The 19867-nt window shown below is 38.7% G+C and overlaps 2 protein-coding genes, 1 long non-coding RNA gene and 1 pseudogene across 5 annotated transcripts; 1 reads left to right on the top strand and 3 right to left on the bottom strand.

Moving 5' to 3' along the window:
- Positions 1 to 222: 222 nt before the first annotated feature.
- LOC110044725 (uncharacterized) lies at positions 223 to 6923 on the bottom strand. Of its 3 annotated transcripts, XM_020750299.2 has the most exons (5): positions 6859 to 6923; positions 6420 to 6605; positions 3067 to 3145; positions 2151 to 2378; positions 223 to 1791 (listed from the first exon to the last, which is right to left on the bottom strand). In XM_020750299.2, the coding sequence occupies exons 2-5, from the start codon at positions 6573 to 6575 to the stop codon at positions 800 to 802; spliced, it is 1455 nt and encodes a 484-aa protein (XP_020605958.2). In that variant the 5' UTR covers positions 6576 to 6605; positions 6859 to 6923; the 3' UTR covers positions 223 to 799. The 3 variants fall into 3 exon arrangements, with proteins under 3 accessions (XP_020605958.2, XP_089137446.1, XP_089137447.1); XM_089281320.1 differs by lacking the exon at positions 6859 to 6923 and having other exon boundaries at positions 6420 to 6814; XM_089281321.1 differs by lacking the exons at positions 6420 to 6605; positions 6859 to 6923 and adding an exon at positions 5135 to 5281.
- Positions 6924 to 7813: 890 nt separating this feature from the next.
- On the bottom strand, positions 7814 to 9508 carry LOC149096660 (uncharacterized). The gene is made up of 2 exons (XR_016204458.1): positions 8835 to 9508; positions 7814 to 8706 (listed from the first exon to the last, which is right to left on the bottom strand). It is a non-coding gene; the product is annotated as an uncharacterized LOC149096660 (long non-coding RNA).
- Positions 9509 to 10278: 770 nt separating this feature from the next.
- On the top strand, positions 10279 to 10744 carry LOC149096659 (uncharacterized; annotated as a pseudogene).
- A 34-nt stretch (positions 10745 to 10778) lies between these two features.
- LOC110044736 (uncharacterized) lies at positions 10779 to 18793 on the bottom strand. The gene is made up of 5 exons (XM_020750307.2): positions 18723 to 18793; positions 15166 to 15340; positions 14667 to 14742; positions 14309 to 14536; positions 10779 to 13339 (listed from the first exon to the last, which is right to left on the bottom strand). The coding sequence occupies exons 2-5, from the start codon at positions 15304 to 15306 to the stop codon at positions 12327 to 12329; spliced, it is 1458 nt and encodes a 485-aa protein (XP_020605966.2). The 5' UTR covers positions 15307 to 15340; positions 18723 to 18793; the 3' UTR covers positions 10779 to 12326.
- Between the last annotated feature and the right edge of the window lie 1074 nt (positions 18794 to 19867).

Here is a 19867-nt window from a genome sequence, read left to right as displayed (position 1 = left end):
TTCACTGTTACGAAAGTTTATATTACAAGAACAGGTGCCGAGTTTGTCCGGTTACTCTGAATCACTCCTACTAACTATACCCGGAGGGGTCAGTGTCCCCGTGGATCTTCTCATTGGTTGATCATTCGCTAAATTCTCTGCAACTTTTTGTAGAAATATAAGCAGGTATGTAATGAGAATCTAGGACCCGATACTCATTAACAAATGTACAAACAAATCACATCAGAATGAAATGAAAACTTTATTAATAACGAAGTTAAGCTCAAAAAACTGAGATAAGCAAACGCTATCAACGTTTTGGTCCAAATGACCGCAACAGAAAATAGAAGATAGATACAGGATAGATAACAGTGTAAGTATGTCATGTTTAAAATACAAAGGGTAAATTTCCGCATGTAAACAAACAGTTAAAACGCTAAAATCTCGCCTTTGTTTGTCTTCACAAGACTTATGGCAATGTGAAGCTATTTGAAATTGATTACTATGTACACAATTGTTTCTCTAAAAAAAGTATATATACTCTTGACACTCAGCCATTACAAGTCTATACGGTTATTGTTATAAAATAATTCGAATTTAATTAATACTAAGAACGAACCTGATACAATATGTACCTTTTCAATGCGATATCGTAACATGATCAATATAAACAGTGGTTATATATATAAAAAAATAGGACGTAAAAAATGTAAAAATGCGTCAATAGAAGTTTAAGTTTTCCAAAAGGTTACTCAGCGACTTGTCTTCAAGTTCTTCAAAATCGCGTTCGTGTTTTAATCCTTTTTCCCGTTTTCTATCATTACAGTTGGCTTGAAACATCGTTTTTAGAGGAAAATCCTACATTTAGTTTTCCTAGATCAAGATCTCGAGCTGTTTCAGTAGTATTGTGATTTTGTTCGTAGTTTCTTTTTCCTTTAGCGTCGCCATTCACCTGCGTCTGCGGCAATTGTTCTTTTTCCTCTTGGATTCCCTCCATAATTTTCTGTCCGGCGTAAGTGATAAGACCAAAGAAGACAAACCCGAACGCCATGATGCCCACGGATGCTCCAATCAACGCTTTGGTTAGCGGTACAATCGCGTACGCACTGATGAGGGCCACAGTATCCAAGACGTAAATGAGGCCAGCCAGAATTTGTCGATGGAAGTGACTTCCGATCACAGAGCCGAGAGGAGCGCCTAACACAACAATCGGGACACAAACTGCAAGGTAGTAGTATGCATCAGCACTGATTGCCTGTTGCATGACTTGACGCCAGTAAAAACCGACAACGGTGTTTCCCGCCATAAGAACAACGGAAGTCGGTGTGGCCGTTTTCTCGCTGACCCGGAAGAGAAGAGTGAGGATACTGAAGCTGCAGATGTCCACGCCACTTCCGGCGATAGCAGAGAAGATTCCGCCTATGAACCCGGTCAGTAAAAGGACGATCATCTTCCAGAGCTTGAAGTCTGGGATGACTTTGAATGTCTTACGCTTGTGGTAAAGGTTTAGCAGGAAAAGGGCAAAGGCGAAGGAAAACCACACGCATACAAAGCCAATTTTCTTCTGGGGTGGTGTGAGGTTAGGATCAATAAATTCTAGACCAAGGGCCATACCGACGATTGCTCCAATCGAACAGAATATTATGGAATGCCATTCAAGCTGCACGCGCATCCAGAAGATGGTGAAAGCCGCTGCTGTCATACCGCAGGACTGAATCATCAGTGAGAAGTCACGTGCTATTGCTGGTGCTATGCCGAAAGCGAGGGTCATGACGGGAAATGCAACAGCACCTCCACCTTCACTGGTCATTCCTGTTACAAAAAAAAATTAAACAAATAAATAATTTAGGTAACTTCAGGCTTCGATTTTGCAGGCAGGATAACGTTATTTCCTGAATTGATAACTATTCAGTGTTTAATGTGGTTTGTCTATTAACTAGGTGGTGATTTGTCTCGTCGATAGCGTTATCTACCTTACCCTTGAAATAACTGCGCACATATTTGGCGTGACTTCCTAAGTTCATTTCACTACGTTCTGATTATGTTTGACAAGTTCGCCCCCTCCCTTCTGCCTCTGAATTAATCACTGAAATCGGGAGAAGTTCTGTTATTAAGTTACTTGTACTGCACTAACTCAACTGATGGCTATATAACAGCAATTTTTTTTTTACCTGCAATCATCGAGCCAAAAATCATTGTTATGGAGATGAAATATCTGTCTGGAAACAAGCTCCAGAAACTGTACTCGATAGCACAGCTCCACCAAAGCACTTGGTAGAAGATAAAAGGAATGGCCACGCCCACTAAACGGCGGTGTTTTACAATGAGCCTCTCGTGCCATGGAGCATTCGGGTCCAGCTTCTCAAGAGCCTGGGTCTGAGTGGCATTTAAAGCCTGACCTGAAAAGCAAACAAACATGATGATAATCTACTTCACTGTAATTATGATAATTTATAATTTATCAGCACGATAATTTATTCAATATGTTATCATGTTTCATATCTTGAAGTGCATTATTGAAATATGTAAAGTAATGGACACTCTGATTGTGTCATCGTTTTCATTATTTCATTGGCTGAAGAGTAACCTTTTCTGTGTTAAGTCTCACAAAAAAAAAAAATTACATCGCATCGGGCCAATCACAACTTTCGTAAATAAACAATAAACGCTGTGAACCAGTCATAATTCAGAGTCGATCAAAAAGCCGAGAACGTAACTATGCCGAAGCAAACGCGCTGGCCTGGTCCTCATTGGTTAAAAAACAATTGGTCCATTCCGATTGGCTGGAACAATTCCGACACGAACTTACACTTAAATATTTACAAAGGAAACTAAAGAGAAACACAAACTAATTATCCTTCAAAGCCATAAAAGAAGGTTAAGCTTCTTGGAAGGATCTACTTACATTGCAGAACTTTCTCGGAGCTCATGGGATGTTTTTCCGAGCTTTTCAATGTCTCCAACCTCGGTATTCGCTTCAGTAGAAAGTATTTTATTCTCCCGCCCAACCCCTAAGCGATAGAGTTCCTTAGATTTCGTCTGTCTTGTCGTAATGTTCATAATAAAGTGACATGCAAACTTAATTACCTTCTAAGAAGTACTTCTTCAGCCACTCTATCGGAGTTCGTTTTGTCTTCTTCACTTTTGCATTCACGCCAGGGTTGCTCTGAAACAAGCAAACAAGTGAAAAAATCAGTGAGATCAAATTCCGTTTTCTCCTTCCATTATTCATACATAGTTAAGCAGCCGGGTGATGAGAATAGAGAAAATTATTAACTGCGAAACAATTGATTCATGCTTTAGCATATGCAGTTGAACCTCGCTATTTCGAACCCTCAAGGAGAACGAAAAATAGTTGGAGATTGAGAGGGATGGAAATAGCCGATGGTAAATAACTAAGGAGCAAATCGTAGGGAAACAGTTTTGAATTCAATATTACGGGGAATTCGAATTAACCGAGTTCGAATTAGCGGTGTCCAACTTATCATCTCTTTATGGTGCTCGCGGGAAGTTTGGAGAGCACAAAAGAAGCGTAAGACTTGTTCGAGGGAGAGTCGAGAAATCCCGCGAGCTTCTGAAAGCAGGGAATGTTTCGCCCGCTCGCTGACCCAGAAAAGAAAGCTTCTGCACAATGAGGCTTTGGAAAAGAGAAAGAGAGCTCTCTTATACGTCTATTTGAATCCACGAGGCACAGGTTTTTTTGAACAGCACAACAGTTGTTAATTTTTATCATTTTTTATTCTAATGTTTAAAGATTTTTTTTTTTTGAAATTTGCGCTTCTTTGTTATTATCTTTCCAGAGCATCTCTAAGCTATTTCTAGCTTTTTGTGTGCTCTTCAAACCTCATAAGTACTAGTGCAACATAAGTCGATACATGCACAGCTAAAAGCAAGAATCAATTGCTTCATGGCATTGTCCGTGGCAATAGAGGGGCAAAGAGGACCACACCCGGGAGAAACAAAATTCTGTGGCAGAGCGAAACGCGCGGTTACGTAATGTTTGATAGCCCGGCTTGGCTAGCTTTGTTATCTTGGATATTGGCCTAATTTTTCACAAAATTTTCAGACTCGCCATTAAAAAGTGTATAGCAGCTACTTCTAAGAATAATATTTTCAGGCTATGGACAGAAATTTTTAACTGTTCTGAATTTTTTGTTTATTAACTAGCTTTGTGTTATCGTGTTTTCTGTTTCATGTGTTAAACCAATTTACTACAACCAGTTGGTCTGCGTTCCAAATTTACGATTAATTGAATATATTTGATTAATGGCATTCTTTATAGCCGTTGCACGCGATGACTGCCCATTACTTTGCCACGGTATTTGAAGAAAACAAAAGTGTGATATTGCATGTTCGATCCTACATTTAGTTAATGCTGACCGCATCATCACTTGGCAAAGCATTATGAGTCAGCATTCTCCGTATGCTAAAAATACGACTTCATATATTTGCGTACTGTAACCGACACAAATGTTAAGAACATTTTGGTTGTGCGACGAAAATATTTCAGCCGTTAGAAAGTTCTCAGTGATTGCTAGTCAAACTTAAGATTAATGGTCCTCTTTATAGTCCAATGCCCGCAAAATGGTCGTTTTTACTACTTCATGAATAACTACTTAGTGGGGAACCGTTATAAGTACTTGCTAAGGGTTTCTTATCGATTTAAGAATGTAAATCTTTGATACGACTTAATGAACTTATCAGAGGCAGCTAGGCCAAAGCTAGCGAGCCATGATTTCAACTAAAATAAACACAACCGGCTGTCATACCATAGTCACAATAAGAAACTACTAGAGCCATTTTCGCACGTATGACTGAGTAGCAACCCTTATATCAAGCAGGGTGATGTGCTAATTAAACTGAATGGTGCAGACGAAGCATTTCTCTCTGAGTCGGCTATTTGTTTCTGTTTGTGAAGTAGCTCAGTGTAAAGAAAACGGTTCAGTTATTTAGACTGAGGTTTTCTTGCTGTATTCTTTGATTCAAAGCGCCGGTTGAAATTTGACGGAAGAATGACTAAAATGTTTAGTCACATATAATTCATGGAGGTAATAAAAAAACTTTTCAGTTTTTGCTGCTTTTCTTATATTTTCCCTACACATCAGTCAATTTATGACATAGATGTTATATTCAGGAGAACTGGTCTTATCTTTACCTTTTTTGTCATGAAATACCGTTTTCCGGCTGTCCAACAGTCGAGGGCTTTTCAGTCGCATTGTACGATATTCACTAGAGCTTGTAAAAGAGCCCAATATTTTTAAATGACACTGCGGGAATAATATTAATGGCAAGAATGATAAAAGAGCAGACTTGATATTGACTTTCAACGAAAATGGGGCAATTATATAAACATTATTTTACGATTGTGCGTCATGTCAGTTGATTACGTCAGCTGACTCAAGTACTTTTAATATTATGCAAACATCTTTCCTTTCGCCAAAAACGCGTTTTTAAAAACTGGAAGTTACTGCGGATTTTCTATTTCCTTTTATCTTCCGTTTACAGTTTATTAACATTCTTTCGCTATAAAATTCGTGTTCAAATTTTACGCCAATGGGGTATTTGAATCGAATCTATCCAGTTTCGTACAGAACTGCTATCATAGACGTATTTCAAGTAGTTAAGGCTTCAGTATTAACCGCAAGAACAATATGTGATAGCATGTTAACGGCCGGGTCTGAGTTTTATGCCAATAGATGAAAAAGTAAAAGTTCAAAGTTAAAACAACTAACATGGGTTCCTAATTTCAAAGCACACTAAAACGAGAGGAAAAACGCCCTTGTTGAAACAGAAATGGCCACACCGTATTGGGTGTTCTTGAGGCAGATGCCGTGGTATATGAGTCGCTTTCTGAATTGGCAAAGAAAACCGGAAAAATCATAATATAGCGAAAGTTTGTTTTTATTTTAAGATACAATGGAATCTTTCAATACCAGTTTGCGTTGTCAAGCAAACAGGTTTCTTCATGCAAAAAGAAACCCCGGAAGGGTTAACATCTCAGGATCAAAAAAAGTAAAAGGCGAAAAGCAATAAGATAGTGTCAAGAAAACTAAAGTAACTTTAAAAAGTAAAGTAATTTGAATATAAATTTGGCAATTGGATTGAAATCTTAAGTTTCGAAATAGCTCGGATACTTAACTGTACGACAGCAATATTGGGGAAAAATAACATATAATGCAAAATGAATTCTTTTCGTGAACAGATATTAAGTCTAGGGTTCTGAATTAAAAGCAAGTGCCGAGAATACAGAAATACCGAGTCAAAATAAAAAAATGTTAATGAAAAATGGAAGCATGAAGGGTTGAGAGGAGGGTTATGCTCATTCTATGGAATAATTTATAATGTCGTTTCTGTCAAATCTAACTCTAAAATTCTGACAAAGATATTTGTTTTCAAGAACACTGAATAAACTGAAAATTTAGACTGAAATAATAGCTTACTTGTTGTCGAGGAGTTTCATTTTCAATGCTAAATGAATTCCAGTGTACATGGCCAAGGGTTGGTGAATGCGGTGCAGGTCTTTGGCTGTAGTTTCCTTCTCCTGGAAAATCAATAGCGACCTCTCCATTCCCAACAGTGCCGCGTTTATGTTCCATGACAGCTGTCTTCAGGCTTCAGAGTAAAAGCTATTAAAGATTCCAGGAAAGATTGAAGAACATGGAATTACATCTCAAGTCCAACACGGACAATACTGAATTGGCGAGGGCGTTTGAAACAGGAAAGGCCGCAATCAGACAGGACAAATATTATCTTTAAATAACTAACAAATAAAACCGTTTTACCTTGACAGCAAACATGTCAATTTATATAAAAGTATTACAAGTGCCAATACAAATATCAAGTTGTGCTCCCGTAAATTCACTTGTTTGTCATACATACCTTAAGATCAGACCTACTAGCAACGCAGCAACTAAGGTATGAACTCTCTTAGTGATGTGTTGTATGATTTAACGTTTTTTGGCAAATAAAAGAATAAATTATCGTGTTTCTATTTCGGGACCTATTTGACACATTAATGATCAGCAAATGACAGAATTGGGCGATATTGACTGATGTAATCACGCATTCCCATTGGCTAATCCTTTATCTACTGACATCTCAAAATTTTTTTTATCGTAATTAATCAATATTGCCTTGCGTGTACTGAGACCTTTGACCAAAATATGAACGGAGGATATTGTGTTATGTATCTTAATGATATTAAGTGAGACGCGAAATAATCAGAGTTTTACAAATCACGGACATTGCCAAATTTTGTTTTTGTTTTCTTTCGAATTTAATTTGTTGATTCACGTTCAATGTAACTGTCCTGAAAAGGCCAAACATTTTTTTTGTTAAATGTATATGCCACACGGAGCAAACAATACGGTTTCAGCATTAGGGACACCCAGCCGGGGGAAGCTGGAGGTCAAACGTTTCAAAAGTTGCATAACCACAAATTGCTTGGAATTACGTCTCCGTAAACAGTCAGTTATTTGTACGATGACATCATACCGGGCTGTAACTGCTCCTACTTCACTTTCCTTTTATTATGATACCAGTAACTACTTTTATACTTGATCTTTGCCTGCTAGCAGCCGACAAAGAAAATAACAGACATCTACACATAGGCAATGCTAAATTGGAAAATAAAAGTGTTATTAGCATGATAATAAAGGGGAAGTCGATAAGTAGTAGTTATAGCTGGATATAACGTCATCGTGCAAATAACGTCTTGTTTGCGCGTGGAATAAAGGAGACAGTAGACGTTTCCCCGCAGGCTAAGTGAACTCTTCCCTGATCGTGAAATTGAGAATTTGCATGAGTTTTGACACGAAACACTAAAAATTGAAGATTGTGGTGGTTGCTGTCGACATCCTGTTCAAGCGATGGACTCATTTATTTCAATTCTGATTTTTTGCGTTAATGGGTGGTCTACACTAGCGCATAATTTAGCACAAGCATCGGTAACATATGCGGACGGGTTACATGCAGACACTTTATTTAAGTTCGTTACAGTATAGCACATACATGCTAATTTCTCCGAAGGCTTTCTGAACTCAGATAACTACAATAAAGTAATATGTTGATAATTCTGAAGACTATCTAACTAAGATACACAAATGCACAGGTATTTAACTAGCAAAAAATACAACAAGATATGCTAAAAGACAGACTACTAAGTGAAGCTTGAAATTGTTAAAAAATGGAAGTGGATCTGCTCCTTTCTGGTAAATCGTTCCACTTTTTGGGCACAACGTATCTAAAAGGATGCAATTCATATGATGTGGTCTTGACCCTGGGTATGTTTCACTTATTTGTTCCACTAAGTCCTGAGTTGACTGATTTTGCATAAAGATTCCAATAACTAGCACCTCTTGTTAGAAAAATGTTCTAACAAAGGCGCTGCTTAATAGCGCGCCCATTACGGCGCCTGCGCATTATAATTTAATATATTGAATTCAAAGTGACACTTTAAAGCACGTGCAATTTCTTGAACTATGGCAAAATTAAGCTGACGTTTTCTCTATTCCTAAGAGGTAGTTTTAAGACAATATTACCGAGTAGTTTAAGAAAATAAGTCTTTAGTCGTTGGTGTTTTTTAGTCTTTGCTGACGTAGTTTCCTTTCACCAGATTCCCCTCTAAGGCATCACAGCACGCTCCCCGCCTGGACGCGGTCTACAGAGCTCTTTGATTTCCGACTCTTTGTCTATATTAGCCAACCCTTTGCGAAAAGCGTCGGCGTTCTGTTAGAATACCAGAAGAGATTTCAAATCATAAACCATAAGGTGGAAAGCCAATGTTTTCAAAAACTCTTCGACTTTCCTTCGATCAACATCGCTATTCCTAAGAGGTAATTTTAAGACAATATTACCGTTCAGTTTAATGAAGAAAATAAGTCTTTAGCCGTTGGGGCTTTTTAGACTTTGCTGACGTAGTTCCCTTTCACCAGATTTCCCTCCAGGGCATCATAACACGCTCTCCGCCAGAACGCGGTCTAAAGAGCCTTTTGATTTCCGACTCTTTGTCTATTTTGGCCAACCCTTCGCGAAAAGCGTCGGCGTTCTGTAAGAATAATACCACAAGAGATTTCAGATCACAAACCATAGAGAACTACTTTTTTCAAAACCTGTTCCACTTTCCTTCGAACAACATCCAAAGTGATTAACCTGGACATGCAGGAAGTTAATGAAAATCCATGCAAAGACCAAATACGTGCAGTCGCCAGTTAATTTGTTTGTATTAACACAGCCACAATTTTCGTTCGTCCTGATGTGGTTAAGCTCTGATCTTAGCATGCGGATGTGGAAGAATGTAATATAAGCTTACCTTCGCCAATGCCCTTTGTAAGTGTTTATTTATTTGCTAATTTAAGAGTTTTCACTTCTCGTGACGTTACCTTATAATATGTTTTGGTTTGATGGTTAGCTTCGTCATCATGACGTTAGTAAGAGGAAATAAACACCGTTGTCGTGGTGTTTGAGGTTTACAAGCAACGATTAATTAAATTATAAACTGGCTGATCTCGCCTCGATACAGAAGGAAACTGGGCCAGCAAGTTTAATTAAGACATCTTTCCCAAGGGGGAGGGGGGGGGGGAACTCCCATATAAATGACGGGGGTGCTCGTCGTTCCTTTTAGGAGTTAAAAATGCGGTCTTGATACCTCTTAGGCCCTATTTATACGTCGCAACAATCGTCGAATTTAATCCAAGGACCTGCTATTAATTTTTTTTTTCAGATTATGTTTGCTTATACTTTACAACACTTCTGCTGTTACTTTACCCTAAAAGAGTACAATAAAGGCTACATACACTACTTACAATACAACAGAGCTATTAATACTACTTACAATACAAGACAGCTTCTTCACCCTACTTACTATAAAGAATCGATTTTGAACAATTTTACGTACGTAACAACAATATAGGTGTTATCTAAATCGCATATTATCTATAGTAGCAATTAATCTAGAGATATAACACACTTTTCTAATACCTTTTAAAAGCATTAACAGGACAGAAAAGAAAATTAATTAAATTCGACGATTGCGAGACGTACAAACCGAATGACATTCGTCCGATGAATTGAATACGTCTAAGACATTGTATCCGTCCTTGCTAGGACGGATATAATTGCGATAGCGCGTCTTCAATTCAGACGTCGCGCAACAGACGTATCGAATTAAATGCATACATTATTATAATGAGCCCGTGGTAAGCCCGTGGTTCGTTTCGTTCGTGTCACATGCGCAAACAGTGCCTTCGTACTCACTTTTCCCGCGCCTTTCCCACTTCGTATGTTTTCTTCGTGCGAGTTATGTCTTCGTGTAGGAAAAACTTGCCTTCCACCTGCACAATTTGTAAAAGGCATACAAAGTATTCCTACATAACTTGTGGAAAAAGTGTTTGTGTCAGAGTTGAATGTTCTATTACTGAGGAGAACGAAGATACATTGGGGTGGGAAGCAAACAAAAGCGTAGGTTATTGCCTGTCGTGGGCTGGAACTGCTGTAGGTGCTGAGCAAAACGAATTCTTTAGCGAAAACCGTCACCCTTCCGATGACATTGAACCAGCTGCTCTGGAAAATGAATCTTTGGACGAAGAGCGTCCCGATAACATCGAAGCAGCTTGTGAGCTGGCTTGTGAAACCGATTCAGGCGAGAATGAAAGGTTTCAAAGCACTGAAGAAGGGGCAAAAAAAGGCAAAACGAGGAGGAAAAGCCAGTTGGGATGAAGATCAAATCACGGATATGATAGATATCATAGTCATTGACGAGGATTGAAACAACAGACAAATCAATACTGAAACACATTCCAGTAAGAAACTTTTTCTTCAATACAACCAGTGTCAAGATTCGACGTCGCAACTCTCTCCTCCGCTGTCTTTCTCTGGACATTTTCTCCAGCAATAAAGCTTTGGTAAACCTCGCCATTTCGTTTTGGTTTTCCCGCCCTGGTGCCCTGGTTTAATCTGCGCGTTTCACGCGTTTTTTATATTCGCCGCTGGTCAGATAAATGCGGAAGGCTCGGGCAGAATATTAAATTCGTCTTATTAATTTCGAAGTCTAAATCACCCGTCTACTAATCGTCGACTGATCGACGAATTTAATTTGAATTAAATTCGTCTGAATTAAATTCAACTATAAACTAGGTCATAGGGTATTTAGCCTCAAAATGTCGACAGCGGAAGCTTTCACGGTACCTTATAAGGTATTGAGCCAAAAAAATATGACAGGAGATATTTGACCAGCAACTTTATGAGTAGAAGGTATGCAAAGTAATCGTCTTTATCGCTGCTAAAAATTATGCAAGTGTCAGTTTATGTGTTGTTTAGAATTGTTACCTCTTAGGGGTGAAAAAAATTTCAAGCCGAGCCCACAGAACAGGATCATGGTACCTCTTAGGGGGTTATTTTCAAAATTTCCGACCAGCACCCCCCGTCCTTTTTATATGGGTGTCCCCCCGGGTCATCTTCTACAACAAGTTACTGCAGTGATACAGCAACTAACAACAGTTACTGCCACTTGTGGCAAATGTTTGACAATGCTTTCGGCTAAACCCTAAAGAACAGTTTTAAACTGATGAAAGCATTCGTTAATCGAGATTGGAGAAAGATCCTAACTTAGTGACAAGCTGGCCATGTTGAAACTTACACAGTGAAGTAAGCCCAGTCTAAGTGCAGCAAAATACATCAAACATGACAAACCATGTTTTACAGCACTTCCAAACACCGAGATGAGAATTGAAATACGACCTTCGAGGTGCATTTTTGGAAATGTGATAAAACACGTTCCGAGTACTTGATATATCTTCTCAATCGAAACTAAGACCAAGGAGTAACATGAGGGTAAAATGGAGAAATAAAATTGTTGAAATCTGTGCTAATTAACATCAGATATCCAAACGCCGTGACAGTTGTGATTTCTTTTGTTTAAACTTGATCAATCATGTATTACTCAGCCGTGTTCTACTAGATGGAAACCCACGTACCTGATTGGTTCTCTTATCGTGTCATTTTGTTTATACAGTCTCCAGAAGATTGAACATTGTTTATTTAAAATTCTGCAAATTTAAGTTATTATATTTAGTGTGGATGTTATTAGTAATAGTAGCTAAAAAATGAAGTATTATGGCTAGCTTTCTCATGTGAATTGTACCTCTTTAACAAACTTAGCAGGCCATATTCGTAATGGTCCGTAACCGTAATGAACTGGTAATAGCTGACAATGTAAGCTCGCTCGTGAGAATATCGTTAAAAAGGGATGAATGTCATTTGCATTTTAAAAGCTTCCCGCATTAGCCTCGGTTGCAAGCTGGCTCCAGTCCAATACCGAGAATACGAATATGGTCAATTGAAAACTTCTTTCATGTCTTCAAGAGAGTGTCCAGTTTTTGAACTTTATCTTCTCCTCTACAACTCACTTGCAGCATTGTTAGCGTTACAACGTCAACCTCACGATGAGGCACCTCGTGCTTGTCGTTAAGATCTGTGTTGTAGGATTCTTCCATGAACCTGACTTGACCTTGCAGCAATTTTTCATTCCCTTCTTTAACTCCCTCCATGATTCTCTGTCCGGCATAAGCGATGAGGCCAAAGAAGAGAAATCCGAACACTATGATACCCACGGACAGTCCAATCAATACTTTGGTGAGAGGAACTATTGCGTACGCGCTGATAAGGGCCACGGTGTCCAAAATGTAAATCAAACTCGCCAGAATTTGGCGATGAAAATGGCTACCGATGACAGATCCAAGTGGAGCACCCAGCACAACAATGGGGACGCAAACTGCAAGGTAGTAATAAGCCTCAGCGCTGATTGCCTGTTGCATGACTTGACGCCAGTAAAAACCAACAACGGTGTTTCCTGCCATTAAGACGACAGAGGTGGGCGTGGCAGTCTTCTCTGTGATGCGAAAGAGAAGAGTGAGGATACTGAAGCTGCAGATGTCCACGCCACTTCCGGCGATAGCAGAGAAGATTCCGCCTATGAATCCGGTCAGTAAAAGGACGATCATCTTCCAGAGCTTGAAGTCTGAGATAACTTTGAATGTCTTACGCTTGTGGTAACGGTTTAACAGGAAAAGAGCAAAGGCGAAGGAAAACCACACACAGACAAATCCAATTTTCTTCTGGGGTGGTGTGAGGTAAGGATCAATAAGCTCCAAACCGATCACCATGCCAACGACTCCTCCAAGCGAACAGATTATTATGGAATGCCATTCAAGCTGCACGCGCATCCAGAAGATGGTGAAAGCCGCTGCCGTCATACCGCAGGACTGAATCATCAGTGAGAAGTCACGTGCTATTGCTGGTGCTATGCCAAAAGCGAGGGTCATGACGGGAAATGCTACTGCGCCTCCACCTTCACTGCTCATTCCTAGGAAGAGAGAGGTCATTTATTTACTTCAAACGTCATATTGGTTTCATTTAAGAGAGATGACAAGCGAAATGTATTGTAGACAGATGGAGGCAGAGTAAGAGACAGCATGGACGACTGGTTAGGGGGCCGGACTTGAAATCTTCGGAGGTCGCGGGTTCAAGTCCCGTTCTTACCAATAAAGCTGGAGTTGTTTCTTGCTATATCCTAGTTCAACTCTACGGTCATGCTTGCAAATAGCCAACTGGTCTGCGATAGACTAGCGTCCCATGCAGAGGGTAGGTATATCCAGAAGAGTAGAAATACTTCTAGTCGTCTAATGTTACGGGGATGTATCCCGCGGGGGGGGGGGGGGGGGGAATTCCCATATAAAAAGAACGGGGGTGCTTGTCGTACCCGTTAGGGATTGAAAACTTAGTTTTAATACCCCTTATAGGGTGCTCAGCCTCAAGAGGTCAACAGCGAGAGCTTTTGCGGTAACTTGTAGGGTATCGAGCTGAAAAAAATATGACAGGAGATAGTTGACAATTAACTTTATGAGTAGAAGGTATTCGAAGCAATCTTCTCTATCGCTATCAAAAACTATGGAAGTGTCAAATAATATGTTGTTTTAAAATTGCCAGCTCCTACGGGTGAAAAAAAAAAAAAAAATTCAAGCAACGCCTACAAACAGGATCTCGGTACCTCATAGGGGTTCTTTTCAAAATTTCCGACAAGCCCCCCTGTCCTTTTTATATGAAAGTCCCCCCCCCCCGGGTATAAACTGCAGCTGTATGAAATACTTTCTTCCCCGTACAGATATTTATAGACCACGCCACAAACTGTTCAAAACATTTCAGGGAAAGCACTCGCTTTACTTGTAGTTCCACATGAGTTTTGAACATTACATAACACTATTTCTATCGTCCATATAAGTATAAAGATCAGGATACAATGTTTTCCATTCGTAAAATTAATCATTATTTTTACCTGCAATCATGGAACCAAATATCATTGTTATGGACATGAAAAATCTGTCAGGAAACAGTCTCCAAAAGTTGTACTTGACCGCACAGCTCCACCAAATCACTTGGAAGAACGTAAAAGGAATGGCCACGCCCACCAGACGGCGGTGTTTCACAATTAGCTTTTCGTACCATGGAGCATCGGCGCAAAGCGCTTCAAGGGCCTGGGTTTGAGTGGCTGTCAAAGCCTGCCCTGAAAGATAAAGCATAATTCTGCTAATTTAATCCCAATTCATCTGCAAAAACCGTAAAAAAGAGTTGGATGGTAATTTCAAGATCTTGGGTTGGCTGGGTGTAGGAAATGCAAAGACCCGTAAATTTACCTTCTAATAAGTACTTTCTAATCCACTCAATTAGGGTTTTACGTTTTCTAGCGCTTGCTTTCATGTCAGGATAGATCTGGAAAAATAGAAACAACGTAAAAAGACACAAATTTGTCAGCATTTCGAGTCACGCAATCTACAGAAGGATAAAAACATTTGAAAAGAAAGTTTAGAGTGCTATTTATTAAAATTTCATGCCCTACTCTAAGAGACTGAATCAACAAAGATGTAGATGTTATGACTTCAGAGCGGTTTTCAATTGCTTGTCGTAAAACCAAAGTAATCACTCTAGCCAATCCCAAATTCGAGGTAATTACATGTAACTGACGCGAAGCGCGGGAAAACGTGTGCGAACGAGTCACGATTAGTTTTGTTTTACTTCTGATTGGATGAAAAAGTGGCGCGACATCTTTAAACCAATCATGTAGCCCAGAAAGTGCAAATCAATTAATTTTCAACAATCAAATGAAAACCGCTCTAAATAATGTAAATAACTCACTTTTTCCCGGAGTGTTTGGTTTTCAATGGCAACAGAGCTTTGTTTAGCTTGACTAGGTGTTGGAGAATGCTGAGAGGGTCCTTGGGCGTATTTTCCGATTCGAGAGTTTTCTACCCTCACCGTGTTGTCTTTAGGTTTCATGTCTTTGCTTCTCTATCGACGCTGTTAAAGTTACCTGAAAATTTCACAATCAGTTATTTGATTTCTAATTTATCATTGGTGTAGAAATCCACCGAAAAATGTAAAAAGCTTTTTGAGTTTATCAAGCTTGCCAATTTTGATAAACTGATATCTAAACGTAATCTTTTATGTACGTACGCTTTTGTGGAAATAAAGGCCCCCTTACGGGTTTTCGGAATACGGGATATTTAGGCAAATATTTAGCGGGGTACAGAATATTTGGGGTAAAAAGGGACATTTCGATCAGATAAAACGGGATACCGAGTAGAGAAATTCGTTAATCTTTGCAACCGGAATTACCGGTTACGGGGTATTTAGGCCGAAAGTTAACGGGATGCGGGACACTCAGACCGCCCCCCTTCACCCTAATGGGGCCTCGAAACAGAATGCTGTTTCGAAAGCTCTTTCATCCAGCACACAAATCCTTAAAACATTTCATCTCACATTTAAACATCAATGGACCAAAAATTGGTGTTTTCACAAATGCAGGCAAAATTGGGCATGAACGTTTTTGTATATGGCATAGTCGTTAACTCTCTCCAAAGTAAGAAACCTCGTAAAAGCCGGGCTATCTCGGTTTACGTATTATTCTCTTGTGGACAGCATAGACTGGTACATGAGTAGCCGGTGAAGTCATGTCAAGACATTGACGCATGCTCAATATCAGTCTGGTACCCAGGCGTCCCGCTTAAATTTATATTTCAGCACATGTGGACAGGCCTAAGCCGAATGAAAGGCAAACTTGCGAACCGTTGGTAGGATTAAGCTAATTTGCGTTGGCAATTCAATGGACCAAAACCAAACCTTACAAAGAATTAAAACAATCAAACACAGCAGTGTATCCGTTAAATCCAAGAAAGACAAGACCGTGATGAACTAAATGCGCTGAAATCATCATGAAATACATGAAATATTTCGCTGCCAGACAAATAAAATAGGACGTTCAGAAGGACGGCTTGTAAAATCAAAACGAAAACTGAAACAGTAAATCGATTCCTCGAAAGACAATGCAACGAACTACAATTCAAGTACATGGTAAGGTGTTCCTTTAAAAGGATAGACATACAATTTTGCTTTCAAGTTACATTCGATTATGAAGGCATAAAGGACCCATAAAACTACGAAACGACACGATTTATATATTTTTTTGGCGCAGAATTAGCAATACAGGATCACACATTAGTAAAGATCAAGAAAGAACCGAAACGTCCCTCTCAAATAGAAAAGCACCAAATGCAAATTTATGATTATTGTTAAAACAAAATTACTGAAAACTGAGATATATATAGGACGAAGCTTTTTGAATATCTCGGTTAATGCTAACCGAAAGTGAACTAAATTACTATGATGTCCTGTGCTGTTATTTGTGTTATGGTGAAATTTGATCATGAAATTAAATGAATGAGTGTTGATAAATCTGAGGAAGGTAAACATGCTCACCTTTGCTATTGCCCCTTTAAACTTATGTCATTTCATTGATAATGTAACAGTTACTATAATATTGTCGTTTTCAAGTCAGCGCAAGTAAGAACCATTGCACCCCTTTGTGCGGGGAATCCGGGCTGCTTCTCTCAATAATTACTTTAGTAATAAAGTTGTCAGTTCTGTCAGGCATCACTAGACCACTTGGTAGACACATCCTGTAATTTGTGTTTGTAATTGCAAACGGCCGTAAAAGCGCTAGCGACTATAGCCTTTTGTCAATTGTTTAAAATAAAAATGCAAGTGTTGCCTACATTGCAAACGCACGGCCTGAGGTCTTCAAGTTTGTCCCTCAAAATTCAAAATGGCTAACTACTAGCGTTTAATGAAAACAAAGTAATCATCTTCTCCTGTTTAATTTTTGTCTGACTGTTTTTTTTTCTTTGCAATGTTTCAAGCTCACGACAGGTAACTTTGGTGTACTTAGAAATTGTTCAGTTGTCACGGTTATCTTCACACGCTGTATTACCGCGTCTTTCGAAAACATGCAGACTCTAAAATTCAAAGCTCAACCGACAAATGCGTTTTTCGCTACCGTCAATCAAATGTTCGGCGGCTCCTCCCAGCTTCCGATTAGTGCCGAGCGCGCGATAGTCAAATCAAATCGTCGAGCACAGCTCAGACAACATAATCAGGAGCCGCCGAACATTTTACTGACGGTAGCGAAAAACGCATTTGTCGGTTGAGCTTTGAATTTTGGAGTCCGCATGTTATTGAAAGGCGCAGTAATCACTGTAAATTACTTTTGCGCATGTGCAGAAAAGAGAAAGTAAACAAAGTCCGCGTGAGATTAGAAAGTATATTTTCTCAGCAAAGTTACTTTCTAAGGTAAAAAATATAACTTCTGCTGTAACATGTGCAAAGTCCAAGAGATCGACTAGTAGAGGATCTTGAAGTCCAGATTAATTTACAGAAAATTGTAATTACTAATGCAAAAGTCTTCTTGACAAAGCTGTTGTTTCGCCAGTACTACTTAACTATGACAATTTCCATTCATTATAGATATTGAGTCTCATTTATAATTTTGCAAAATGTTCGCTTCTTAGCAATTAAAGTTTTAGCTTCGTAGCGAATACATTATGGGTCAAAAGAGAAAGGTATAATTGCAATGCAATTTATTACGAATAACATCGGTTTATTTTCGCGAGTAAAACGAACCCGTTATTACAGCTAACCTCATATTTGTCATCTATAATTTTGCAAAGTTTTCGCTTCGTACCAGTTTAAGTGTTTACCTCGTGGTGAATACATTATGGATCAAACGAGAAAGGTATAATTGCATTTCAATTTACTACGAGAAGTTTATTTTGTCATAATATCCAGTTGTGTGCATTCATTAGTTGTGTGTCAGCGTCACAAGAAGTGTCTTAATTACACAAGTCATCCGCGAAACCTACCGTGATTTTGTTTCTAGCAGTTTGTCTTTTAAAAACTCGACAGAAATTGTATGCAACCATACCCACAATCCATTTTGCTCAATAACAAACTGAGCTTTCTAGATTGCATAACAACATCTCTCGAGCGAGTGATATTAGCGAAGATCATTCACATAGAAATAATACCTTTACCTTGAATTTCTCGCTCTCTTGATTTCAATGCAACGCTGCGCCGATCAGCTGTGTTTAGCTTTTGTACTGATCTCGAAATGGAATCAGACTTTGTTCCATCTTAACATGCCAAAATTAGAACTGTCTACCTAATGTCATCCGAAACTCATTTCTAACTTTCACATTTAGAAACATTCCTGTTAGAGTGACGAAGAGTTGAGCTATTTCTCTAAATACTTCAACATTTCGAGCTTCAAACAAAGGCGAATATATCTAAACAGCCTGAACGGTTTTTGGTCGCTAGATACTGACTTGTCTGATGAAGAATTTAATTTGGATTTTACTAACCTGCTAGCAAAGTGTTTAACGCCAGTGACCCAATTCCGTCGCTGTTCATTGCAGGATTGAAAGAAGCCGGATATTCTGGCAAGAATTAATTGGAATGCAATATTGAGTTTTAAATGCCAATATATCAACCATTAGCTTAAACTTGTAAATGTTTCCTTACTTAATATATTGTGTACTTTTCAGTCTGCAGTTTTTCTTTCAAGTGATTAGCATCTCATTTGTCATTCTAACATAATGTCAAAAAGACAAGCCAGGAGAATGGAAAAATCACTAAGGGAATATATTGTATTAATGAGCCTATTGTTTACATTCTCGTAATTTGCGTTAGAAGAAATTCACTAATAAGTAATGGGAGTAATTATTTCGAGCGTGAACTTGAGTCTAAATGGGGTAATTATAAATTACTGCTAATGACCTTGACTGGGTTCTAAAACATGTATCGAGATTTTGTTTATAGAAACCCTCCAGTTATTGCATTAATGAGCAAGACAGAAGCACTAGCCAGTGTTTTGACAAAACCACCACCATCAACGGTACCAACATTTTAACGTACACCAGACTTAAAATGACGAACTTTGTCAAGAAAACATTGTATAATCTTATATTTCGTCGAAACCTTTTGTTTTTGTTTGGCTGAATCACGTTTTTCACTCAATATTATGATCATTTAAAAATATCCTGTATCTATCTGTCGCTTGTGTGGAGAGCTATGTTTGTAGTGTTGTATCTGGCGATGCTGTGAGGCTAGCTGCAATATTACAAACAGCTATACAAGACATTTTTGATAGTGCATAGAGGATAATAGAAGAAGAAGGGGTATTCCACATACCTTCAAGCAATTTCAATTTCAGAAGGAAAAGGAAACAAACAGCAGTTACAAACATTGCAAATAGACAACGCATGGTCTAAGAAACTTAACTGTATTAACTTGACGTTTCGTATGTTACAACATACATCTTCAGAAATGACGATTATAACTAAAACAAAATATTATAAATTTGAAAATTAAGCGAGGCACTGGTGACAAGTAAAAAGTAATAGCAAAATGATACTTGCGGTAGAAATTAATAAAGAAACAGCTTCTCACAGCCAACGATCAATAGCGTTTCTTTAATTTTACAATGCAGGTTGGACTTTCCAATAGC

Source organism: Orbicella faveolata, unplaced genomic scaffold (genome assembly GCF_042242905.1).
Source record: "Orbicella faveolata isolate gen_17 unplaced genomic scaffold, um_ofav_v1 contig_48, whole genome shotgun sequence".
Lineage (NCBI taxonomy): Eukaryota > Metazoa > Cnidaria > Anthozoa > Scleractinia > Merulinidae > Orbicella > Orbicella faveolata.
This window is presented reverse-complemented; position numbering and strand designations above follow the sequence as displayed.